General features: G+C 42.7%; 1 protein-coding gene and 1 non-coding gene across 3 annotated transcripts in view; one reads left to right on the top strand and one right to left on the bottom strand.

The window, feature by feature from the left end:
- The window catches only part of STYXL2 (serine/threonine/tyrosine interacting like 2), a 29716-nt gene extending 9522 nt beyond the window's left edge, over positions 1-20194 (bottom strand). Inside the window, exons 1-4 of one of the 2 annotated variants that reach the window (XM_077156855.1) lie at positions 19729-20194; positions 18577-18702; positions 6064-6158; positions 1513-1744 (exon numbers count right to left, since the gene is read on the bottom strand). In XM_077156855.1, coding sequence (XP_077012970.1) covers positions 1513-1744; positions 6064-6158; positions 18577-18686 — 437 coding nt within the window. In that variant the 5' untranslated portion in view covers positions 18687-18702; positions 19729-20194. The remainder of the gene's footprint in view (positions 1-1512; positions 1745-6063; positions 6159-18576; positions 18703-19728) is intronic. The other variant, XM_077156854.1, reaches the window with a different exon arrangement.
- Positions 2914-3017, top strand: LOC143681908 (U6 spliceosomal RNA). Its single transcript, XR_013174953.1, has one exon. It is a non-coding gene; the product is annotated as a U6 spliceosomal RNA (small nuclear RNA).
- Positions 20195-20417: the final 223 nt, after the last annotated feature.

Raw genomic sequence — 20417 nt, 5'->3', positions numbered from 1 at the left:
AACTACTAGAAATAAGTCAGTTCGCATTTGTTGTGTTTTTATCTTTATTGAAAGATCCCCAGTTTGAGACTTTATAGCCTCCCTGGAAGTAGACAAGTTCATTTTTAGAGGTATGGATGACAGAACTAGTTTCCTTTAGTCCTGCTGTTTAGAAGCAGCAGAATGTTTCAGCCTTAAAGGTTTAGGTATTTCGAAAAAAAAGGAACTGTAATCAATATAATGCATAATCTTGTTGATAGCATTTTCTTCTGCAAGGATTTAGAAGTTACTGAAAGCGCCTATCCAGAAAAGTAAGTAGCTTAAGATGCTCATTACTGTCTTATTTCCCAAAATGTTTATTCTGAGTAAGAGACCTTCTATCAGTAAGGAAATTAATATAACTAGGAAAACACTGAAAATTGATATAACTAGGGAAAAAACCTGGTAGCTTCAATCTGCCTGTATGTTCAACAAACTTAGAGCAAAGCATTAATATGGGGGTGGGGCTTTTTTTTCATCTGAACTTAGTTCTGAGTAAAAGCATGTTTGTTTTTTTTCTGCTTTGCAAGAAATCGCAATAATGTAACTTAAAAAGTTCCTGAAAATATTTATTGTATACAACCTAGTAGATTAAAAGAATGTAACTATTATTCTTGGTTTGTTTGAGGTTACTTAATTAGGGCTAAGAACCTCATTTTTCTTGCGCACCAAAGTAATTATGCATCAAGAGAAATATAGACCATGTACTTCAAACATATGAATGATGTAAACTTTATTACATACACTAATTTCTAAGAAAGGACATCTCTGTCATCAGTATAACAGGGATAAGCCAGATCACTGATGTGTATAGACAAATATTTCTCCCACGTAGATTGTGTAGGGGCAAACAAATAAACAATTTCTTCCTAAAACACACACACATATACACACACACAGAGAACAGCTCCTGGAGAGAAGTACTATGAACATTGTGTCATATTTCTTTCTAGTTTGTTGTCAATGCAAAAGCATCTACACACATATCTATATATTACTAAATTATCATCATACGGTATTCTTTTGTAATCTACTTTTTCCTCTTACGTTATGTGAAAATTTTCATAAGTTGGAAAATATGCAAGCAATCAGTACTGTCAGTGGCTCTGAGTGTCCCATTATATGATGAGATGGTGATGTTAGCTGGGGATACATTGCTTAGACTCTGGGGCAAGGAAGGATGTGTTGATTAGACTTGGGCCCAGAGAAGCACCTGAAGGGGCATGGCTGTGAGAGAGAACCTAGCGAGAGGGTGGGAGGATAAGCAATCATGCCAGCATCTTGCCTGGTTTTCTCTGTGTGTCGTTGGGCAGGTGCCTTTCTTCACGGCTGGGTTGGGCGAATTGTCAGACTGCCAGCCAGCCAGCCAGCCAGTGTCAGCTTGCTGGATGGAGCTATTGGAGCCTTTGGTGAGAGTTGAGGGATTTTCGTCTCTCTCAGAGTCTAACCAGAAAGATAGGACAAAGGGTTGTGACTCTTAGGAAACAAACTCACTTCTCAGCAATGAAGACATTGGGCCAAACCTCATCCACTTCATTCCAGGGGGCTTCATGGCGATCCTGGACCAGGGCCCGCTGCAGGTCCAGGACACAGGGCGTATTGTACAGGCTGGTGTCGTCCATCTTCTCCTTGACCCGGTTGTACAGGTCTTCCACCAGCAGCTGCTCAGCGGACTCCAGCATGCTTGGGCACTCTGAGTCAGCTTTGACCCCATGTGGCTTGAGTTCTAAAAGGGACAGGCAACATCTTCATTGAAAGATCAGGAACCCAACCTTGCAAACACACTCACTGCCCACCCCTCTACATGGGACATGATTCCCAGGATTATGTCTTCCTGGGAATGTGGGACATGATTCCCAGGGATGAGCCTGGCCCTGGCATCATGAAATTGAGAAAGCCTTCATGACCAGAAGGAGGAAAAGAAATTGAACAAAATAAAGTTTCAGTGGCTAAGAGATTTCAAATAGAGTCAAGAGGTCATTCTGGAGGTTACTTTTATGCAAGCCTTAGCCAGATTTCAAACTACCACAATATGCTCTTCCCCAACCAACAATATTCCTGAAAACACTAGGGAGTGCCCTGGGCTCTATCTAAGTCTCTTTAAAAGTTTTTCTCAGTTAAGTTTATTTTCTCAGAAATTTAATGCTTCCAGATTGAGCATGGGCCAGATAAGCCCTGAAAGTCAGAGGCACCAGTCTCTCCAAGAATAACAACCAGGTTCATTCCTCCACCCCAGAAGGTCAAGGCCCCTTTCCAGCATGAAGTTAAAATGGTCATTGCCGAGGTGTCCCTGAGGATTGAGAGAAAGATCAAATGAGAGGAAGGAGTTATAATTGAGAAATTAGAATTTGACAAATGACTGATTAGGATTTAACAATGAGTCATACAGACTCATTACATAGATATTTCTTTTTAGTATCTAATGTTTTAGGATAGGCCAAAGGAAATACCTGAAGTTGTTGAACTGTAATCCAGTAGCCCTGATCTTTGATAATGATTGTATAACTATATTGTGAAAAAAAAGTCAGTTGCCCATGTTGGTATGGATCTACTTGTAGATGATTTGTTCTGTTCCTCTGACCTATATATCTGTCTCTGACGATACTATACTTCTTAGTTAATCTACCTGTATTGTAAGTTTTAAGAATGGGTAGATTGCGATACTCATGGTCCATAAGAGGGAGGGGTTAGGGGTATGAGGTATATGGAGTTTTCTTTTTTCTTTTAATTTCATTTTCTAGAGTAATGCAGTTGTTCTAAAAATGATCCTGGTCATGAATGCACAACTGTATGATGATATTGTGAACATTGACTGTATACTTTGAATAGATTGTATGGTGTGTGAAGGTATCTCAATAAAAATACATAAAAACATTTGTAATAAAAGGATCAGGAATGCTCGCTTTGGCAGCACATATACTAAAATTGGAACCATACAGAGATTAGCGTGGCCCCTGTGCAAGGATGACACGCAAATTGACGAACCGTTCCATAAAAAAAAAAAAAAAAAAGATCAGGAACCCATGGACTTCTCTGCTCCTCTAGTGAAGCTGCTGTTGGCCAGTTTGTTGCCTGGACTCTGGGTGCCGCGGGCAGAAATGCCAGCAAGATCCTCCAGAAAGTATTTAGTGGGACTTGGGGACTGCATTGTCGTGGAGCCTGTGGTTAGGATCAACAGCAATATGTATAGGCGTGAGTGAGGGGAACGTATTCTCTACCCCCTTCCATGTTTTCTGTCAAGCTGCCTGATTCATGCTCATAACTCCCATATGCCTAGTACCAAGTGGATGCTCAGAAATATTCACTGAATGAATAAATGATATTCTTTCATTATGTAATTAGCTCTATATATAGCATGTAAAAAGCAAAACTTGGGAAAAGTAAAATTTTCATCAGATGTTTATGTACTATATCACCTGCTAACATACTTTTAATTTATTTGTTTATTGTCTTCTTACCCCAACTAGAATATAAGCACCTGCAGTTCTCAAATCTCCCAGCTTTCAGACAGATGGCAAAGTTTGCCACAACCTCTGATGCCAGTCTCAAAACAAGTCTCAGGGCATTTCTGTACAATGGGTCAGAAAGGCTCAAATTCCAAATGAACCCAAATTCTGACTCATTCACATTTGGGGTGAACCTTTATCTCCGCCTCTGAATATATTTCCTTAAATATTTTGGGAAAGTAAGATGTTCTCTTCTCTAAGAGGGTAGTCAGGAATAGGGAAAAAAACTTTTTTTCCACAGAAGACTTAAAAAATACTGGACAGAGAGAAAGAAGAAGGAGGAAGAGGAGGGAAGGAGAAAAGAGGACAAAGGCATGTCCTTGGCATTGGCTGTGACTTCTTGCTAGTCTCATCTCTGTACTGCATGGCCACTATCTGGACAGGGTTGGGTGAAGAGCATGGACATGTTTGGACAGGAGACTTGGCTCAGCTGTTCATGAAATGAACTCATGACAGCCGTTCATGGAGTGAGCTTTACCCAGGGCTCGCTGCTCAAGAACTGTGCTCTGGGGATCCTGGTTCTGCCCAGGCCTGAGGACTCCATGACCCTAAGCTCCTCTCTGCTCCCTTCCCTTGTCTAAACCGTCTGGTGCACCCACATCCCAACATCCAGTCTCAGCTCTGAATGTTCTCTGAGCGCCACTTTGAAAGCAGAAAGAAGAAAACCTCTGCAATCCCATGTTCCTTTGTTTAAAAATAGAAGCCTTCCTATATTCTCCACTACCCAGTTTTCTCCCTTGACTCTTCTGGGGTCTTAAGTAGCAAATATAAAATCCCTTCTCCTTCCCTCTTGTACGTTGATATCTTTCCTTTACTATGTGTGAAAAATAAAACTCCCCACACACACACCCCAGCTCATGAAAACACACAGTATTGTCTTCTTCAGCTCTTGCTGTAGCAGGTGGTTGTTTTCATTTCTTTCCTTTCAGTTCAAAAATAAATGTCCCAGCTCCCTTATTCCCACCGGACTCTTCAATTTTCTCTTTGTTCACACCTCAGACTGTTTAGAATCCACCTCCCTCTAACAATCATTCCCACATATTTCTACTACTTGAGGTTTATTTAGAAGGAAGTAAAGCCCTCCAATTTCTCCTTCTCTCTGCTTTCTCAGATGCATGGCATATGCAGACTTTCCTAAAAACCGAGGGTTCCTCAACATATGATTTTACCCCTGTGATCACTAATGAGCAGGGTATGTTTTGAAATAGCACCTGATACCTTTTTCTTTCTCAGTAATATACCATCTTTTTCTTCCCCTTCAGTTACTAAGACTAACGAAACTGAAGCTTAGCTCCCCAGAGAAGGGGAGGCAGCTAAAATCCAGAATAAGGAAGAAATTGCCTGGATTTCAGGTTCAAACTAGATTTTGAATATCCATAGCATTCAATAATCCTCAAAAGTGATGCTTTCAAAGAGAAGAAATGTTTTTCTCACAATCCCTAAGGCTGGCATTTTACTGATCAAGAACCCAAGCCTGGAGGGTGGAGCAAAGATGAATCGCAGAGCAGAGAATGATGCAGGATGGAAGGCAAGGGAAATTCCCAAGCGCACAGAGGAAAAAGGACCATTCCAAAGCTAGAGTGGTGCTGGTTGCAATTCGGAGAGAGCTGGACCAGAGTGAAAACACTGCTCAATCCTGGGGCCATAGCCTGGCTTGGAACAAGGTAACAGAGACCGCAGGTAGCTGAGAAAAAAAGAGAGAAAAGAGCCAAAAGCAGAGGGGCTTCATACAGGTGGTGCCTCCCAGAGTGCCGAAGGCAGCCAGCAAAAGCAGGTAGAATTCATGGTTTCCCACCGGCAGTTCAGGAGCTCCAGATGTTCTCCAGGGCCACTGGTGGGGACCCCAAGGGTGAGGGAGGGATCAGAGCCCCTGGTAGCGAGTGCAGAGAAAGCTCAAAGGCCAGCTGGGCCCTGTTTCCTCAGCAGTGCTGCCTCTACCCCCACTCGACTGTACCTCATGAGAAATACCCAGAGGTCACCAGGGAAAAGGGAGGAAAAAGAGGAGGAAAGAAATTGGAGATTGTTTGCCTAAAATTGACAAGAGAAAAAAATTCCATCCAATTGGGTTGAATATATTGCAGATTATCTGCTCCGAAATCTACTGTCAATAGCAGCATCTCTCTCCACCCCACCACTTCCTCCCTCCTCTCCATGCATACTCCAGTATGCAAACCTAACTCAAGAACAGAACTCTTTGGATGCTCCTAGTCATTTCTTGGGCCCTAAGGACTGAGCCTTTAGCAGTAGTTGCGCTAGGACCCTGTGTTAACCGGAAAACTGGGTGGGAGAACCGCTAGGGCAGGTTCTCACACGGAGCTGTCTCTTTGTCTGTGGACTAGAAAAGTGTTCACATTGACACAAAATTTCCACCCTGTCCCAGGATGGTTGATAAGGAGGACCTGGCAGAATTGCCTTTAAGGCTTAGGATCTACTCTCTTAAGGTGATAAGAAGCACATTTACACCTTCCAGTAGGCTCCCTCCGATGGTCTCCAGGCCCTTGGACTCTCCTTGCTCCCACTCAGCTTCTGAATGTATTACCTTCCTTGATGATCTGTTTGGCTGCAACAGCTGAGGAGAGGTGAATTGGCTCCATGAAAATGCTTTCTGTTTCTGCTTCTGAAACCATTGAGTACCTAAGAAAAGAGAGTGTTCACATGAGTTGACCCCACAGTGTCTGAATGGAAGGCATTCTTTTTAGAGGAGAAATCTGGATCTGATTAGAACCAGAAGTAGTAAATGTGGAGAGATAAAAGGAAAACCTTCCTAAGTTTGGGGAACCCAAGGGTAGGGAACACTGGGCATTCTGTGGCTCATTTGCCCAACTATTTTATGTGTGTGTGACATTACTATGAACCTCACTATTTATTTTCAGTATTGCCTCATTTTCATTTCTAGGGCTTATTTGTAGGTCATTGTTCCACTAACATATCTTGAATAAAGTGATAATCTTTCATTTTTTAAACACGGCATTAAATCAGGATTTTCATTAATTCAGGCAAATGTCTTTCCCAGTTGATGCAAGAGGGGGGTTTCCACACCCTGGATTTCATGTCATCTCTGTGTGGCTTGGCAGCTGCTGTGGTACAACAGCTCAGTCCAGCTTTTTGCTTTAAGTTTTATGCAGAAACCATGGGCAGAACGATACTGCTTTTTGTCCATTGTTTCTCCCCAGCCCTAGGCCTGAGTTCTGTGCCTCCATATTTTGAGAGATTTTTAATAGTAGTTTTAGGTTTAAAGAAAAAATTGCACAGAAAGTACAAAGAATTTCCCCATATACCCCCTTTCCTCTGCCCTTTCCCCCCTACGGACAGTTTCTTTTATTAACATCTTGCATCATTAGTGTGGTGCATTTGTAAAAATTGATGAACCAATATTAATTACATTATTAGTAACTAAAGTTCATAGTTTACATTAAGGTCCATTCTTTGCAATGTGCAGTTCTACGGGTTTGGACAAATGCATCATGCTGTATATTCACTTTTATGGTATCGTATAGAATAGCTTTGCTACCCTAAAAAAGGCTCTGTGCTCCACCTATTCATCCTCCCCCACCCCCAAACTCCTGGCAACACTGATATTTTCACTATCTCTGTAGTTTTTTTCTTTTTAAATCACTAAATAATGTTTTCCACTGAATGGATTTCCTACAGTTTGTTTATTCATCCGTGCCCATTATTTTCAGACCACGTTGGCGTCCATGGGATGTAAGTTGCTGTTTGATGGCACGATCCTCTAGATTGTGGAGGGAAGAGGGTATGCTTGTGGTTAGGAGAAATTCCCCTTGATATGGCCTCATTTTCTCTCCTATGTTCCCACCCTTGGATATCCTGCTGCTCATTTTTCTCGTGTCTGCTGTTCTTCTGGGGTCCTGATACTGTAGGATGTCCCTGACTGTGCCTCTACCAGGCTACTGCTGGGCTGGTGGGCTGGGTAGGCTGCCACCATTCTCTCCATACCCCACATCTCTCTTCACTGACCTCTGCCTCTCGTTGCATTGTACACCTATTCATTCTGGTACTTCTATCAGCTGCAATTTTACATTTATTTATAAGATCTTTGATAAACATCTGTCTCCTGTATGAGACTATACCTTCTGTGAGGGCAGGAAGCATGGTTGGATTTTTTGCTGTTCGTCCAATGTCTGTTAAAGACTAAGTACTTACATTGGATTCACTGATGGAATTTGTATCACTAGTACCATATTTAGGGGAATGTGGCATTTACAACAAAAATCAGCAATATGTATTATCAATTACTTGTTACATGCTCATCATTTTACGGGAACACCAGTAGCAAGCCCAGACAAAACGATGGCCCTAGCTTTAGTCTGTCCATGTACACTCTCTCTGGCCAAGATATGCACAATCTCAGAGGCCTATGTTGACAACCAGAAATTTTTTCTTAAGGCACATTAAAGATGGCCACAGATCTGGGCCTGCTCTCATAGAGAGGTTGGGTTCATGTTGCCCTCCCCTGGAATCTGGATGAGTGGTCTCTGTGACTGCTTTGACCAAGAGAAGATGGGGAAAGTGACACTGCCATTTCAAAACAGATTTCTTCCCTGGCTCTTAGTGGCCTCTCTCTGGGCTATCATATATAAGAAGTCTGACTACCCTAAGACCACCAAGCTGGACAGGCCATGGGTCAGCAGTCCCTGTGGAGCTCCTAGCCAACAACCAGCACTAACTTACCAACCATGTAAATGAACTCTCTTAGATGTGGATCCTCCAACCTGTCAAACCCCAGCTGATGCCACATGAATTAGGGACAAGCTCCCCAGTTAAGTCCTGTCCAAATGCCTGACCCACCAAAAGGGGAGCAAAATAAAATAGTCTTCAGTCATTAAGTTTGGGGGTAATTTGTTAAGCATCAATAGATAATGGGAACAGTGCTCTGCCAAGTGCTAAGACATAAGACTTAGGCAAATTCTGGGGAACTTTTCCCTAATAGTAATAAAGAACCTAATAAATATCAGTGATTGGCCCAAACTTGTAGAGATTGGGAAGTAACAACAATATAACACCAATATGGGAGAGCAAGTCCCGCCCCCATACCAAAGTCCAGAATGCTAGACCCCGAGCACGCTGAGCCCAGGGTTCAGGGCAGTTGGTTTCCTAGTATCTATGTTTCATGGAACAAAAGTCAGAGCCTTAAATTTTACATGAAGTTTAGCAATTTTACCAATATCTATTAAGGAACTTAAAAATTATTTTATATGTTAATTAATAATACATTGGCATAGAATATTAATAAAATAATTTTTTTGAGTCAGTTTATTTAAAATGAGATTTGGGGGCAAGACCCCACTATGCCATGAGAGGGTAATTAGCTGAGAACTCTTGTCTGCCTCTGGTACTTATAAGGCCCACCTCCTCACACAGTCCCTCATTTCTCCTTAAGGTCATTTTTCTTTGTTTGTCTGTGGGCATTCAGAGCTCAGCATTCCAGGGAGGTTTTCTCACATCTGTAATCAGTATTCCAAGCCACTGACACACGCTGCAAAGAGCCTGGAGAGGAGCCCACACCCGTCAGGAGTGGAGAGGCCCCGGGAGGAGCTCAGCAGGGGGAGCGGCTGGGTCCTGCCCGGGAAGAGTCCGTCCAGGGCCCTTTGTCCCGCCACCTTCCCTCAACATAGTCGAGTTCAGCTTGTATGGATTTGGTTTTATGTGACAAATGCTTAGGACTGACAATCTGCCCTAAATAAATACCCCTACGTCCTGAGGCTGTGGGAAAATCTGATATTAAAACGTGAGAACAGAAATTACTGGGAAACCTCCTCCTTGTGGTGGAAAAGACGGAACCCAGGCTAACGAGTCTGGGACCCTGAGAACACACATGGTACACCCTCCCCAGGCACAGTTTTGGGAAGCGGGTGGTATCAAGGTCCAGAAAAGAGGTGGGTAAGAGCAGACCGCTCCACCTTGACCCCACAGTGTTTCTGTCCTTGGCAGCTGGTGCCCAAATGTGAATAACAGTAACCTAAGCTCAACCTTCTCCAGTAGGATGGAGAGCACAAGTATTTTTTAATGCGTCGGCTGCTATCAGGGGAGATGACAACCTGAGAGTCATAAAGCTGTTTTGCCACCAACATGGCTTATTGAGTCTAATAAAGAAGGGTGTGGGGAGAGAGAAGGACTGGCCTGGAGAGCAATGTTCGGGCGTGGAGGAGCTGCTCCCTCAGTTTCCACGGAGAAGCAGAATTGCCGAGAAAGAATGGAGGAAGGAGGGAGAGACCTGAATAACTGACCTTGTTTGCATTTGCAAGGTCAGTGAGATGGCAGCCCTGAAGGTTTTGATTTATGACCGCTTCTGTGCCCCAACTGGTAGAGCTGAGATGAAGTGAGATGACACTCATGCCCTGATTAGAAAGCGGCAAGGGCTGGTCGTTCAAGACAGACAGGCAGGGAGAAAGAGGATCTGGGATCGATACACACCTCATCATAGGATCAGGAAGCAGCAGCTGAAAGGCCTCGAGGACGAATTGAAAGAAAAATAATAAAGAGGAGCTTGATAGACTCGGTAAGCAAGAGCAGGGGACTAGAATAGCTTTCTTTAAACCTGTGTTTTTCAAAATTGCCGGCTGTGACCCATTAGTGTATCAGAAAATCAATTCACTAAGTTGTGCCCTGCGTTTGGAAAAAAGGAAAGAAATAGAATAGCACCTTCCATCATAAGGTTAAGTACAGTTTTGTGAAACTCTTTTTATTTATACACAGATGTAAATGATACGTCTACTGCGGATGACATTCAGCGAAGTTTAAAAGCCACAGCTTTAAACCAGTTTGCCAGGCTGGCAAGGTACAGCATGGAGTGGAATTGAGGGTTCTTCTACCCAGAACCTCCGACAAGCTGCCCACTTCCAGTGGACTCCCTTAGAAACGAGGTAGGCACAGAGACCCAGGACGGGGTGTCTGTCTTGGTCTGACTTTTGTGAAAAAGTAACAGGTTTCTGAGCCACCTCTGATTGTTCAGAGTCACTTCAGGGCAAGTGACCCCATGCAGGCAGGGTTTAGGATCCAAGGAAGGAGAGAAGTCAGTAAACTAAAGAAAATGGAATTTTAGCAAGCTGCTTTCAGCAGACTTAGTGAAAGCGCCAAGAGAGAAACATTTTCACACACAAAGAAATAGAAAAGAGAAAGGGTAGAGAGGAGTCAGTTCCTGAGGAAATGCGGTAGGAACACACAAATCACACTCCAGGCCCCCCATCCCCTACTCCACCCACCACCAAGCACAAGGACGCTGGCTGTTGGAAAGGGAAAGGAAGCACAGCTGTGGGACTGCACTGACAACTGAGAGGAAAAATGCCACTGTGAAAGAAAGCCTGACCAGATCACCAAGGAGGAGCTCTATAAACTGCAAAGGATGACAAATTCAGACCTGAAAAGCCAAAGCAAGAAATGGACTTTGACTAGGAAAGACATAAAAGGAAATGGAAAAACATCTTTTAAATCAGAGGCAAGAGAAGGAAAAAGGAGTCGCTCCTTTAGTTAGAAAGGAAGAGAAAACCGGTAACAGCAGCTCGCAAGGACGAGACAGAAGTAGTGGCGGGCTCCAGAGGTTTCATACGGAGAGGGTGGGGGCAGCTGGCACCTTGGAAAGCAAGGGGGAGGGCCTGTCTCAGGGTTGCTTTGCACTGCAAGCATACTGATTTCTTAGATTGTGGGAGGGTCTGCAGACCCAATGATGGGTAAGGGAGACGCTCCCATCAAGCTGCTCCTTGGAGCCACTACAAGACAGGGTTTTAAAAATGTTAGTGCCCACTTATGAATTACTTGGGAAATTTGGCCTAAGACACTTAGCTAGGAGATGGATGATTCTCTAGCCGCAGATTTTCTTCCAGAGAGGGTGAGTTAGGGTGGCTGGATTTGAATTTCAGGTGTTTGAGGTCAGAGCCCAACTCACAAAAAAATGAAGATTTGAAATAGTTTAACTCTCTACGCTCCATTGTCTACACTCCTTTTTTCGGTTTTTTTTTTCATATTTCATTGTGGTTTTATATATATATATATATATATATATATATATATATATAAATTTGTTATTTTAACCATTTGTAAATATACAATTCGGTGGCATTAATTGCTTTTACAATGTTGTGCTACCATCACCACCCAATCATCAATATAACCCCAAACAGAAACTCTGTACCCATTAAGCAATAACTCCCCACTCTTTCAGGTTATTTAATTCACACTAGGATGTGATTTACAGGTGAGGCTTGAAATGTTAAGAGTCCCTGGCAGCACAGCAAGCAGGCTGCATCCTTGAACTAACTCTGATTGTGTGGTGGCGGCTGTTTAGAGACCTGGGTGGAGTTTTGCAAGGCCCCGGCACACCTCCACAGTAAAGAGTTCCCTTCCATCGCCAGGGCAGGATATATGACTGAGAGTTAGCTTGTGGGGTCTTTGCTGACTCAGTGCATGATTTAACTATAAAAAGATTCCTGCCCTGACTTCTCCTCCTTTGGAGAATGCCTGCACCCATCTTCCCTCAAGCATGTACGTTTGCTATGCATTAAAATTTTGAGCTGTAAAAGAAAAAAAAAAAAAGACTCCTGCCTTTAGCCAAAGAGATGCAACAAGAAAGATGGAATTTCAGGCACTGATCAAGTACAAGAAGGACTGTTGGGGCCAGGGACCAGGAGTACTAGACGATGATCAGTTGCTTAGAATATTTGCTTATGGCAGAATTAGAGAAACATGAAGCTTTAAGCAGTTTATGTGGGACTCTGGGTAAATAAAATTTTCTTGACATCATGAGTTACTGAAAGGCAGTGGCTGTCAGGTATCTTTCTCTGGAGAGAAAAGGGAAGAGAACCACTATTTATTAAATATGCCTTTATGTATATTATCTTATTTAATCTCTCCTTCTGGGTAAAATGGTATTCCCACGTCAGGATTATGCAATGTATGCACACTCTCCTGGCTAACAGTGGGAGAGCATATTTGACCTCAATGCTGGCTTCAATTTCACCACTTAATTTCATTCCATAGCACCAGGCTGTCTTCCAGCAGAAAGTTTTCCCTCTTTTATGGCTTAAAAAAAAAAATCAACCTTATTGAAGTATAATTGATTTGCAAACTGCACATATTTAAAATGTACAGTTTGATAAGGCTTTACATATATATATATATGTATATATATACATATATATATATATACAACTGTGAAATGATCACCAAAATTAAGACTGTGAACTTGTCCATCACCCCCAAAAGTTTCCTAGTGCCTTATTGTAAGCTCTCCCTCTCCCCATTCCCTGCTGCCTGCTCCCCAGACAGCCACTGACCTGCTTTCCCTCACTATAGAGATTAGTTTGCATTTTCTACAATTTTATGTAAATGGAAGCTTATAGTATGTAGTCTTTTTTGTTTGACTGCTTTCATACAGCATAATTATTTTAAGATTCATCCATGTTGCATGAATCAGTAGTTCATTACTTTTCTGTATAGTAATCCTGTGTATAAATATGCCACAATGTGTTTATTAATTCATTTCTCGAGGGCCATTTGGGTTGTTTCTACTTTCTTGGCAATTAAAAATAAAGCTGCTATGAAACATTTGTATCCCAGTCTTTGTGTGAACATAGGCTTTTATTTCTCTTGGGTAATTACTAAGGAGTAGAATGTCAGGATTATACAGGTGTAGGTATATGTTTATGTAGGTATGTGTTCAACTTTTTAAGAAACTTTTTTCTAAAGTGGCTGTACCATTTTACATTCCTACCAGTCGGGTATGATTGTTCCAGGTGCTCCAAATTCTTGCCAACCTTTGATATAGCCCATCTTTTAAATTTTAGACATATTTTAATAGGTGTACAGTGGCATCTCATTGTGGTTTTAAATTGCATTTCCCTAATGACCAAGAATATTTGCCATTCACATATCTTCTTTGGTAAAGTATCTGCTCAAATTTCTTGCCCATTTTTAAATTAGGTTGTTTTCTTATTCTTTGGTTTTGAGAGTTATAAAATATTCCAGCTACAAGTTTATTATCAGGTATGTGACTTGCAACTGTTTTTTTCCCAGTATATCAATAGTCTTTTCATCTTTTAAAGACACTGTAGACTCATTCATCTGGTCTGCCTAGTTCAGAGTAAGCCAGTAGAATTGATTGGATAATACGGCAAAAACCAATCCAGTTGTAATAGCTTATGCCTCATATTTTATGATTTTATGTGAGAAGGGACAGCTCATGCAATTTCACAAAAGCACAGCCCATTCCACATATAAGTGGGTCTTTCAGGCTGAGCTCTTACCTGTTTTTGCTTATGAGAGGCTGGCTGCTGCAAAGGCTAAGGATGAAATGCTGTTAGAACTTCCCAATCAATACATGTTTTTGTCCCGTGGCAGGCTTACTGTATGTGAGACCGTGAAACCAGCAGATTTGGTCTTCCTTGCCTCCTGCCTCTCCTTTCAGTGACCCACCCTCCCCACCACTTTGCCCCTGGTACTCAGTAGTTGCCTTTCCCAACTGTCTTGACGAAAATAATCTGTGAAGCTCAATCACGCCAAAGTGATAGGCTTTTAATAAAATGCCTGTTCCCTAGGACAGTATTTTAAAAATATATACCAGAGTTTATTTATCTAGCCTACTGCTAATTGGACAATTCATCATTTTGTTTAAACATTCTATATCCTTAATGATTGCTGCTAAAACATTCTAGTACTTATCTTCTGGTCCACATAACATACATACTTCTGTCACATATCAGGAGTGAGTCTGCTGGGTCATGGGACAGGCACATGTTTACCTTTGGAAGATACTGTGAAATCATTTTCCAAAACAGTTGGAATAACTTACACTCCCACCAGCAATGAAGGGGAGTTCAGATTGCTTCATATCCTCACTAAGATTTGGTGTTGTCAGTTTTTAAATTTAGCCATTCTGGTGAGTGTGTAATAGTATTAAATTCTGGTTTTGATTTGAATTTCTATCATTTATTTTTTTGTTGTTATTGATTTTAAACTTAATTCTGTGGCCAGAGAGCCTGCTCTGTATGCTTTCAGTAGTTAAAAACTTGTTGATATGTGTATGATCCAAGTATATGATCTACTCTGGTAAAAGTTCCCTGTGTACATGATAAGAATATATTATCCTACAGATCTTGGGTGCATGCCTTCTAAAAGCTAATTAGGTTATTTTTATTGTTGTTTTCAAACTTCCTACATACTTAATGATTCAGTTGCTGAGATAGTTTCTTGAAATATATATACATTTAACCAAGATTATCGACTTATATTTTTATCTTTAGTTCTGTCATTTTTTTTGCTTTATATATTTTGGGGCTATATTATTAAGTTATAGAAAGTTAAAGTTAATATATCTTCCTGATGAACTGAGCCTTTTATCATTATGAAATGTCTCTGTTTGTCTCTGATAATGCTTACCTTAAGTTTATTTGTCCGATATCAATATAGCTTCATCAGCTTTTACTTGGTTAGTGTTTAGGATTATGGTATTTGTATTTTCCAAAGACAGCCATGACAATATTTCCCATCCTGTGTGGTATTCTTAGAGTGTGGCCTTGTTACCCTTCCAGTCAATGGTGAAGCCTATATTTCCTCTCTCTGAACCTCTGTGGAGTTTTGCTGAGTGCAGTAGAAGTGGTGCCAGGTGACTTCTGAGGCTGTATTATGAAAATATGGCTGCTTTATGTGGGATACTTCCTCTTGGAATTTAGCCACTCTGCTGTGAGAAAACCCAGAGTGACTCACATGGAGAACTCATGCGAAAAGAGCGCATTTGGTTCTGGTCAACAGCTTAGCCGACCTGCCAACAGGAACGGCCAACATGTGACGATGCCTTGATGATACCAGCCCTAGCTGTTGAGTCACTCCCAGTTTTCAATTCTTCCCCAGACTTTGAACCTTCCAGCTGAGGTTCCAGGCATCTTGGAGCAGAGACGAGACAAGCCTATGAGGCTTTGTCCAATTACCTGACTATGAGCATAATAAAATGATTGTTTTATACTACTAAGGTTTGGGGTAGTTTGCTATAAGCAGCTGCAACAGTGCAGGATAAGTTTTTCAGCCTTTGTTAACCTTTCTATGTCCTTATATTTAAGGTGGGTATGTCTCTTATATATAGGGTATAGGCTTTTTAAAATTTGGGTCTGCCAATCTTTGTCTTTTAGCTATAGTATTTAGTATCTATGTTTAATGTAATATTTTATACATCAGGCTTTAAACCTATCAATTTATTTTCTTATTATATATTATGCCGTTTCTATATTATTTTTCTCTTCTGTCTGGATTACTTTTTTATTACTGTACACTCCCCCATTATCTTTTTAGTTACGCATTCCATTATGAAATTTTAACAGATACACTAAAAATTACAGCATGCATCCTGGATTTCCCACTCACATTTACAGTTTCAGATAACCACTCATGATAGCTGTCATTAAACTGAGAGAATGAGGCATGTAGACAAGAAAGTAAGGAAATAAATCAGGCTTGAAAAGTATATCTAGACCAAGGACTTTGGGTGTGGTTCCTGATATGGAATTGCCTAGTCCAAGTAGATCAGAAACTTAGTAAGTTGCGTTTTTGTAGTTTTTTTTTTTTTGTGCCAATTTTAAATAGTTTTATTTAAAATTGCATTTTCCACTTATGATACAGAACTAATAAAGTGCAATGTTATGCCCTTTTCCTGTGCACATATTCCATAGTCAAGTGTTAAGAATGCTCAGAAATTTTGTATAGCAGCTGAACTGCCCCAGAATGTGCTGCAAATTTAAATCCTTCAATTTTTTTTACTGTGGAACAATGCTAAGGTGTGTTTGCCGACTGATTTAATCAACCTCTTCAATAGTGGGTCCAGAAGAGGCACCACCAGAAGGAGGTGCTCTACCACCAGGGAAGCCCCCGGGGCATTCCTTCTGGCATGCCTCCTGCACTCTGGTACTTGGTGATGGTGGGGGTGCAGACTTTCTCCAGCTACATCTGCTGATGTTCAAATTCTTACTTCTCTGCAGTCTGAGTCTTATCGAGCCTGTTGATGATTTCATTACATTTGTCAAGAATCTTCTGTTTGTCCTCATCAATGATCTTGCCTTGAAGCTTCTCATCCTGAACTGTTGCTTTCATGTTAAATGCATATGATTCAAGTGAATTCTTGGAGGATACCTTGTCCCTTTGCTTCTCATCTTCAGCGTTGTATTCTTCCGCTTCCTGGACTATGTGCTCAATGCCTTCTTTGCTCAAATGACCCTTGTCTTTGGTGATAGTGATCTTGTTCTCTTCTCCCGTGCCCTTATCCACAGCAGAGATGTTGAGGATGCCGTTGGCATCACATGTCAAAATGACTTTGATTTGAGGCATACCATGGGGGGCAGGAGGTATCTCAGTGAGTTCAGACTTGCCAAGCAGGTTTATCCTTGGTCATGGCATGCCCCCTTTCATAAAACTGAATGAACACACAGGACTGGTTATCAGAGTAGGGAGTGAATGTCTCATCTGCTTGGTGGGAATGGTGGTTTTGCCCTTGATGAGGATAGTCATGACTCCACCAGCAGTGTCAATACCAAGGGAAAGAGGAGTGACATCCAAGAGTAGCAAACCTTGAATGTTTTCAGATGTGTCTCCGGATAAGATGGCTGCCTGGACAGCTGCACTATAAGCAACATCTCATCAGGCCTGATGCTGTTGTACAATTCTTTTCCACTGAAGAAGTCCTGGAGAAGTTTCTGAATTTGAGGAATATGAGTAGAACCATGCACCAGGACAATATCATGGATCTGTGACTTGTCTAGCTTGGTATCCCAGAGGGCTTTCTCCACGGATCCAAAGTGCTACAGAACAGGTCAGCATTCAGTTCTTCAAATCGAGCACCAGTCATGAAGATATAGAGGTCAATTCCTTCATACAGAGAATCAATCTCAATTGATTGAGAGTGTGCTTAGCTGGTTCACAAGCAGTGCAGAGGCAGTGGGCCAGGAGGTCCTCAGGAGAGTCACAGTCCTTCCAGGTAAACCTTGTCTAGACATAGTTATGCCTTTCCTTCCCTTTTTGTAGGTAAGGGAACACAGGCTTAAGAACTTAAGTAATTCTTCACAGCAATTTGGTGATGGAGGAGGTCTCCCTCTGTCCTTTGTGGGAGAAGAAAATGGACACACAGCCACTGTGGCTTCAGCAGGCAATTAAGCATAAACTTTCTTTGATGTCCTATGGCATTAACAACTATGGTTTTTCTCTTAAAGTACTGTAAATTGTCCATTTTGGATCATAATAGGTTCTCAATGAATTCAATGAATTTAATGTAAAAAAATCTCAAAAAAAGAGTCTCAAGTTACATGTCCTAAAATAAAATATTTATTTATAAAAATAAATAAAACTATGATTTTCTTTTAAAATATTGTAAATTGCCCATTCTATATTATGATAGGTTCTCAATGGATTTAATGTAAAAAAAAAAAAAGTCTCAAGCTACAGGTCCTAAAATAAAGGTGTCTTTTTAATTTGTTTTATTTACATATTTTATTTATGTGGCTCTTTAGGGAGCCACATCATATTTACCCATCCCCTGGCACACGGCCACTTGTCCGTGGTCCTGCACATATTCCAGTTTGAAAGACGCAGCTCGATCATGGATGCAACATTATTTCCATACTAGGGTCCTGATGTTTCCTCTTACAATCTATGGTCTGTCACTGTGCAACCTCAGTCCTGGTGAATCAAGCACCGAACCCACCAGGTTTACTCCAGCAGACCTGCCAGACTCCTACTTATCCCTTAAGGCTCAGGTCCAGCATCATCTCCTCCAAGAAGCCCTCTGCAACCCTTCGAAGTGCAACTGTCCCATTCCCTGGGCCATCACACCCTAGACCCTACATACTAATATCTAGCATTTGCCAGGCCCCATTGCAACCCAGTCTGTTCGCATGTGTGCCACCTCCAGAAAGTATGGCGCATAATAAGTACCCGATACCGTTTGTTGAATGAGTGGACTTAAGGGGGTGGCTGCGTGTTCCCTGGGGTCTACCTCATCATCCTCCCTGAGGCCCTCCCGCTGTGGCAGAGCCCTGGAGCTCAGCACCTGTTCACTTACTGGCTGGGGGAGGGGCTCCGGAGGTACCGGGCCTGCACCGCCCTCACGTTGGCCTCGTCCTCTTCACTTGGGACTACCTGCTCCTCCTCTGGCTCCCCACTCGTCGCCATGACAGTCAGCCTCTCTCTGTAAGTGTGGCAGGTAAAAGGCAGTTAGGGAAGCAGGTTCCAGAGGCTTTAAGAGGAGTGTGGGTCATGTCTCCTCAGTGGGACCAGGGACAGGAAGGCTGCCACTTACTAATAGTGCAACTTTGGGTGTGAATTCATGTGACTATCACAACACAAGACAGTCTGCGGATGACATTGCTGCGCCATCTGCCAGAATTGGTAAAACAGGAAAAGTGTGACTTTGGTAAAACAGGCAAAGGGACTTAGCCCTGGTGGGTAAAGGACTCAGTGGGAAAACCCAATCAGACTCGGTCCAGCAATTTTTGTCAGAATGCCTACAAAACACCCCGGCTGTGTCCACTGCCCACCTGGGGTCACGGCATTTAAGAAGTGGCAACTTGGCTCCTTCCTCAGATGCCACTGTGGAAGCAAGAGGTGAACCAGAAATTTGTCTCAACTGAAACTAAAGAGGTCAAAGAACAATGAAGGGCCACGGTGGCTCAGCAGGCAGGAATGATTGCCTGCGATGCCAGAGGACCCGGGTTTGTTTCCCCGTGCCTGCCCATGTTAAAAAAAAAAAGAAAAAAGAACAATGAATTCCCCAGGAGAGGTGGTTAAACCAGAAGGGTCTTTCTGAGAGTCCTGTGTGCGGGCAATTCAGTCACACACGTGCCCACACTGTCTGTCTCACCCAGCTGTATGCGTGTACATGCTCACACACATATATAATAGCTCCCCACCCCAATTCTCCTTCTCTTTCTCTTACACAGACAAAACACACACATACACACACACTTGTGCTCATGCGCGTGCATACATAGCACTCAAGCACACACCTTTCTTCTGTCTTTGGGGAAGTGCAGCTGGCCTTTGGGAGTGGGGCCTTTGGCTCAGGCTCCTGCCCGCAGCCTATTAAGGGACACGAAATCCCCTGGCAGCTGGTCCCGGACGTCAAGAGTGCACGGCTGGGCCCAGGCAGAGCTGCTGCCCCTTTGCTCTTAAGTCCCAGGCTCACAGGACAGAGTGAGGGGAGAAGCACACTCACCACTGACCTGTATCTCCACTCCAAGGGGCAGACGCTTGGGCCAAGGGACCCAGATGAAATGGCCAGAAGCTCTGACCAGAAAGAGGAACCAACGTCGCCTCTCTTCAATGCTTCTTCTCCAAGAGCAGGGCGGCTGTTAACAGGAAACCTTAGCTACCCTCTAAATTTAGCCCCTAGCCTCACTGGCTGGCAGATCGCTGGGAGGCAGGAATTCTTACTAAGGACCCAGACCCTTAAGCAAGGTTCACTTAACTCTTTCCCTCCTGGCTGATTTCCTTGGACACTGGCATTTAGTGGCAGAGCTGGAAGAAGTTCACACTTTTTAGAAGAAGAGGCCTAAAGAAAAGGTTTTCTGTGGGCTGTTTCCCCATACCCTCCTGCCTGGGGTTGCTTATTTAAACTCCTTCCAGAAGATGGGCTCTAGAAGCATTAGACAAGCTTTACCTCAGCCCCCTGTCAGCTTAGAAGGGCCTGGAAGCAACAACAAACAACACATATACATATATAGAATATGGGGGGCGGGGGGACAGCTGGTCCTGGGATAGGTGATGGGAGAGCAGTGGGTGGGGCTGAAGAGCAGTCATTGCTGGTTGGCGTCCCCGGAGGTGACGGCTAGAGACTGACACTTCTGCTCAGGCTTAAGGCTAGAGCTCTAACTGAGGGGTCGGAGGAAACGCCGCGCTCAGGAC

The sequence above is a fragment of the Tamandua tetradactyla genome, chromosome 4 (genome assembly GCF_023851605.1).
Source record: "Tamandua tetradactyla isolate mTamTet1 chromosome 4, mTamTet1.pri, whole genome shotgun sequence".
In the NCBI taxonomy this organism is placed as follows: Eukaryota; Metazoa; Chordata; class Mammalia; order Pilosa; family Myrmecophagidae; genus Tamandua; species Tamandua tetradactyla.
Note: the sequence above shows the minus strand (reverse complement) of the source record. Positions and strands in the feature narration are given on the sequence as shown.